We start from the raw sequence: 6,009 nt of genomic DNA on the forward strand, positions 1-6,009 counted from the left end.
ACCTGATGCAACCCATTCATCCATCCTTCACCGAAATGCCAAAGCGCGGGGGGGTGCGTTCATTGTCTTATCAGGGTATATAAGGTAACTGAGGCCAGTCGTGTGCCAGGCTCACTGGCTCACACGAGCTGATTGAAGAGCAAGAGCGAGACCGACGCGTGCCTTAAAACTTCAACAAAAAGTTATCTGGGCGACTTTGGCTCCCCAGCGAGAGCTCTGATCCCTTTGCTCACCTCCCAAACTATCAACAGGTATGTATGCGATGCAGAACATGTCTCCATTCTAGCACGCTTCATTACGAGAACAGTTTGATAACTTACTAACCGTTCCTTTCGTGCATTTTCCACAGAAAATGGAGAGCGCGTTCTCTGATCTGGACAGCTCCAGCTGCGACTTTTCCTTTGCTCACACGGATGATGAGGATTCCCGCGGCAGCATGCACGCCGCCTCGCCCGCGTCCTCGCTTGCATCGCCGGGGAACAGCGCACAGGACGCCGGCGAGTTGCAGCAGAAGAAGAAGCGCAGAGGGCGTGTGCGGAGCGAGGTCGCCGTTCACGTGGTAAAGAAGAACCGCAGGTTGAAGGCTAACGACCGCGAGAGGAACCGCATGCACAACCTGAACGATGCGCTGGACGCTCTGCGAAGTGTGCTGCCTGCCTTCCCAGACGACACCAAGCTCACCAAAATCGAGACTCTGCGCTTCGCTCACAACTACATCTGGGCACTGTCCGAGACCATCCGCATCGCGGACCAGCGCGGGAACAAACTGAGAGACTCGTCACCGACAGTGAGCTGCACGGCGGAAATATCGAGCCCGGGGAGCGATGCGTGCTCATGGGCATCAAGCGCCTCCTCTTCAGGTTCCTCTCCATCCTATAGTTCTTCTAATCCCGGCAGCCCGGAGGCTATGGACGATTACGGATTTCTGCAAGCAGATGTCGTTTACCGCTACCACAGCTACCCAAGCATTTACTGAGCTATCTCCTAGTCCCAAATCTTCTGTAGCTAGCCTAATAAGGGAAAATGACATTTACTTTGCCCTTTAGAGGCACGAGTGCAGAGCCAGAGACAGATTAGATGTTCACTGTTTGCCTTAACTACCGTAAGTTTCGCGAATGAGAATGTTCTTTATTTTTGTACGTTTTGTATTGCTGAACTTAAGGACTTCCCATACCTTTGCACTTTTTTTCCCCACCTTTCTTCCAGCTCGATCTCAGTACCAGTCAAGGGGAAAATGATGCCGAGAACTGAGAAGACAGATTTGCTTTTAGTCGTCCGAGGTGAAAAGTCAATTTTACAATTTGTTAGGTTGATAGAGCAGAAAAGCGAGCGTGAAAATGCAGTTTCAACGCTTTGACAATAGAATGAAAGGCCGTCAAAATGACAAGTAACTGGCCTTATGCATTATGTATTTTGACACCAGAAAATACTGTTCTCTTCAGTTTACAGAAAGACCCTTTTACACAAGGGAAGAGTTCTTAGTTACTTCTTTAAAATATATATATATTTATTAAACCCATGCTTTCATCATATTGTATTTTATTGTATATAAAGAGATTTATTCTATTATGTATTTACCTCAAAGTATAAGTTGTTACAGACTTTTTTGTACGAATAAATATAATTGCTTTTTTTGTACAAAGATCATGCATCCTTGAAGGTGTTTTCTTTGCAATCAGTAACTGACACACACACATCCTTCAAACACAAATTGTCGGACTGATAATGAGTTTTTGGCTGTTGGAGCGTCACCGCGCGCGACGGGACAAAGACGCGTCATGACGCATTCAGAAGTTAATAACGGTCACAGCGTCCATATGCAGCAGGTGATGAAGCTTTATGCTAACTGAAGCGTTACTTCATCCATCATCCAACATGACTGCATTTCATCTTTTGAAGAGACCAGAGCCTTATTAAAATCATTTCCAAAAAAAAGATACCAATTTGAAAAAATCAAAGGCTACAATTATTCTACTTAATTATATCCAATCAAATAAATAAAGCCAACATATATTCTTGTTTCTATTACTGTTGTTTACTACCTTAAACATCACTTTCCAGTCGCTGATCAAAATTATTGCATCTTATTTTAAAAGATTATATCAGGGACATTTTAAAGTTAGTCAAGAAAATGGTTTATATTGGATAGAATATTTAAAATTAATCCAGACAATAAAATTACCGATGTTGCATTTCATTTTAAGCGTCATTTGTTGATCATAACATCAACCAATATCAGGGATTTCCTGAAGAAAGTTTACAAATGAAGTAAAGAGTTGCTCAAATGATTCAGTTAAATAATTTCTAATTTACTTTAACAGTTGTAAGTTTAAACATCACCCCATTAAACCTAATTCACCTAACATTTTAATTGCACCGCATTTAAAAAAAAAAATTAGATTCAAATATTTTTAAATAGGCATACTTTGTAATAATTTCTAATAGGCTATTATTCGAGCGAATCAAATAGACAAATTTATTCAAATAAAAAAGCTGAAAGCATGTTGCTGATCCTTTCTTCGTTATTATTAATAAAAATTCTAAAATTTTAATTTTAAAATATAATACTGTTAAACCGATATTGTCTGATATTGTTTATAATATCCTATTTTTATTTTTTCGAATTAGAATTTCTTTTCAGGATTTTGAGAGCTACACAGACTCGGGTTTGAGCTTTTCAGAAACGCTTTGTGCAGGCGGCTGTGTGGATTTGGAAGGGGCTTCGGGTTAAATCCTCTATTGGAGAGTTCCGCGTGAGGTCCAGCCAGGGCTCTTGTAACTGCACGTGTCGGGGATCGGCGGGGACAATACCGCGCGCTCAAAGCCTCCGGGACACGCGCATGCCCCCTCACATCGGGATAAAAGACAGAAGGTGGTTCGGGGAGGGTACAGACCCAAGCCCACGGCACTGTGGCACCAGAGCATTAGCCTACATACACACAGTTTTCATGGCTGCGGGCAGCACACTGGCAACACTACAGCAGTGGCACCTGTTGCGGTTTATTCCCCGTACTTCAGGCTCCACAATGATGCTTCCTGAATCACGGCAGGCGTGTGGTGATGAAACTGCGCTCTTAATGAAGTGATTTGTGTGTCTTTGTTAGCAAGCACAGGGCCAGAAACAATTTGCAGCATAAATCGAATACACGCTGGCATTGGATCCTCTTCATCACAATAACTTCACACTTTGCTGCCTGCCAGAATTATTCAATCAATGGTATTTAAACAATGTCTATAGGCAGCACGTGATGTGTTTTATTAGTAGGCTATATTGATAGTCTTATTTATTTCACACACACACGCACGCACACACAGACACACACACACACACACACACACACACACACACACACACACACACACACACATATATATATATATATATATATATATATATATATATATATATATATATATATATATATATATATATATATATATATATATATATATATATATATATATACATACACACACACACACACACACACAGAGACAACCAAGTCTCATCACATAACTGTGCATTGTACCTGGCCCCTCGTCGCCTCAGGGCTGAAAACCAGTATCAGTGTGGCAAGACTCACACAGGTCACAGGTCATTTGGGCTATGAGACCTCTCACATCCCAAGGAGATGGCCTTCATGTCAGTGGGCATAAAAACATCAAAACGTCCTTCATGTTTGTACAGCCATGAGCACACAGCTACACCTCCCACTCAGTCATAGACATGACTGTGGATGGCCAAATAATCCATACAGACTTGACCTATTCTCATGAGTACCCAAACATTGTTGGTGTTCACAAAATAACCTCAGGAAGTTACAATTACTACATGGTTTTTATTGTTTTAATTTTTTATTTTATATATATATATATATATATATATATATATATATATATATATATATATATATATATATATATATATATATATATATATATATATATAGATATGGATAGATAGATAGATAGATAGATAGATAGATAGATAGATAGATAGATAGATATTTGAAGCACATATTTTAGCTGTCTTGGCCAAATTGCATGAAAAATTTGTAAAATATTTAGTTACATTTTATTTTTCCATTTTAATATATTCACTGATTATGGTGCAACTATTTTGAAATAGTGATTACATATGAATGGATTTAAAAGTGCAGCAATTCCTCTGGACAGAAGATGGACGATTAAAAACACTGGACAGAAGATGGACGACCAATCCCTAGACACCTAGAGTGTCACATTGTAGACCCAATAGCTCAATGGTGAGACCAATTAAACAATAACTGCAAGTTAATGACCAACAGAAGGTGGGATGGTAGGGGAATAAATGATGAGTAACAGCATGTGGAGACCAAGAGGAACCTATAGAGGGCCCTACACCAGACCACATGGAGCAAATATATGATTCAACAACACTGAGAGGTTTTCTACATTACATAGTACACAAAACATTATTATAATTTTGTTTCGGATTGTCAATGTTTTTCGTCTGCATATTTTGTTTAATAATTGATATGTGGATCTAGCTGATGTAAACAGACATTTCTGTGATTTGGGTGACAGTAAAAACAGAGGCTTTCCTGGATTCTTTTTCAAGCTTAATTCTCTGGCCATTACAGGGATTAGTCGATGAGTGCTGACAACTCCCTAGACCTGCCTGCCACAAAATCCACCTTCAGATCAGTACAATCCTTCCCCTTAGCACCCAAACAGACAGCTTCACACCTTGACTCTTGAAGAGACCTGAAAGAGCTTCTGACAGCAGTGCAGAGTGATTAAGGTGACTAATGATCTGTTTGGGAAATAGAGGCTTATTTCTAGTCTAATTGGGTATACAGCTGACCCAAACCATTAGGCACTGCCCCAACAATTAACTATTTAGAAATTTACATAAAAATGTTAATGTTTCACAAAAAAATTTAAAATAATTGATTTAATAAACTGGAAAAGATTAATAAAATCATAAAAAATGCAGAATGCAGAATTTCATTCAGTTCATATTAGTAAGATGACCAGTGGTGACATACAGTACTGTGCAAAAGTCTTAGGCACCCTATTTCTTTCAAAGTACAAACTTTGTTATTGATTTTTATTTTATGGCTCCTATATTATCGTGTCAGTACAAAAACATTTTAGATTTTCAAACATTAGTTTTGCAGCACAAAATTAAATTAAAAGTAAAGAAAGCAACATCTTACATGAGCCCGCTTTTCATACAAAAAAAAAACATAAAGAAGACTGGGTTTTGCAGCAAAAATAAGAAGCAAGTGCGAAATTCAAATTCTGCTGAAGAACTGTGGCTGGTTCTGCAAGATGCTCAATAAAAAATTGTAAAAAAAAAAAAAAAAAAAAAAAAAAAAAAAAAAATTGTTCAGTAAAACCAGCTAATTTCCTTATAAAACTGCACAAATTGTACCTGAGAATACTAATTTTAAAAGTGGTGGATTGTCACACCAAACATTGACTTTGTTTCTGCTCTTTATGGTACTTTTTAAGATTTTATTTCACAACTTAGGAAGGCATCTTTGCTCAACAGTATTTCTTTGCATGTGCCTAAGACATTTGCACAGTACTGTATATTCTGTCCAGAAATCTTCTCTAACACGTGAGTTACAAACTGTAACATTACAGGGGGGTTTAATCTGTTCTTTCAGTCTGCACAATAGAACAGTATTGCTCTCATTGTAAATTCCTTAACATTGTTCTCAATTTGTACACCCACTTTAAATTCTTTGTCTGATAGAACTAAAGCTGCCCTCATCTCAAGTCCCCCTTCCTTCACAACCTCCTACGGTCAGTTTTACGATACAGCAATCTTTTTTGTGTGCTCTCTTGACCATGCAGTGGAACCACAGAGTGCCAGGAATGCTAAAAGTAAAGACCCCTTGGGTCTCTTCAGTATGATGGCAGGGGCTTCCTCCTATTTTGCCATGAGTCTCCCCCTAATCTGCATTCTTCAATTTAGACAGTCAAGATTTCTTTGTCCTCACTTGCTGTGTGTGTGAA

At 38.9% G+C, this 6,009-nt stretch overlaps 1 protein-coding gene across 1 annotated transcript; it reads left to right on the forward strand.

Moving 5' to 3' along the window:
- On the forward strand, positions 1–1,548 carry neurog1 (neurogenin 1). Its single transcript, XM_017473707.3, has 2 exons — positions 1–251; positions 350–1,548. The coding sequence occupies exon 2, from the start codon at positions 353–355 to the stop codon at positions 974–976; it is 624 nt and encodes a 207-aa protein (XP_017329196.1). The 5' UTR covers positions 1–251; positions 350–352; the 3' UTR covers positions 977–1,548.
- The last annotated feature ends 4,461 nt before the right edge of the window (positions 1,549–6,009 follow it).

The sequence above is a fragment of the Ictalurus punctatus genome, chromosome 8 (assembly GCF_001660625.3).
Source record: "Ictalurus punctatus breed USDA103 chromosome 8, Coco_2.0, whole genome shotgun sequence".
Taxonomy (NCBI): domain Eukaryota; kingdom Metazoa; phylum Chordata; class Actinopteri; order Siluriformes; family Ictaluridae; genus Ictalurus; species Ictalurus punctatus.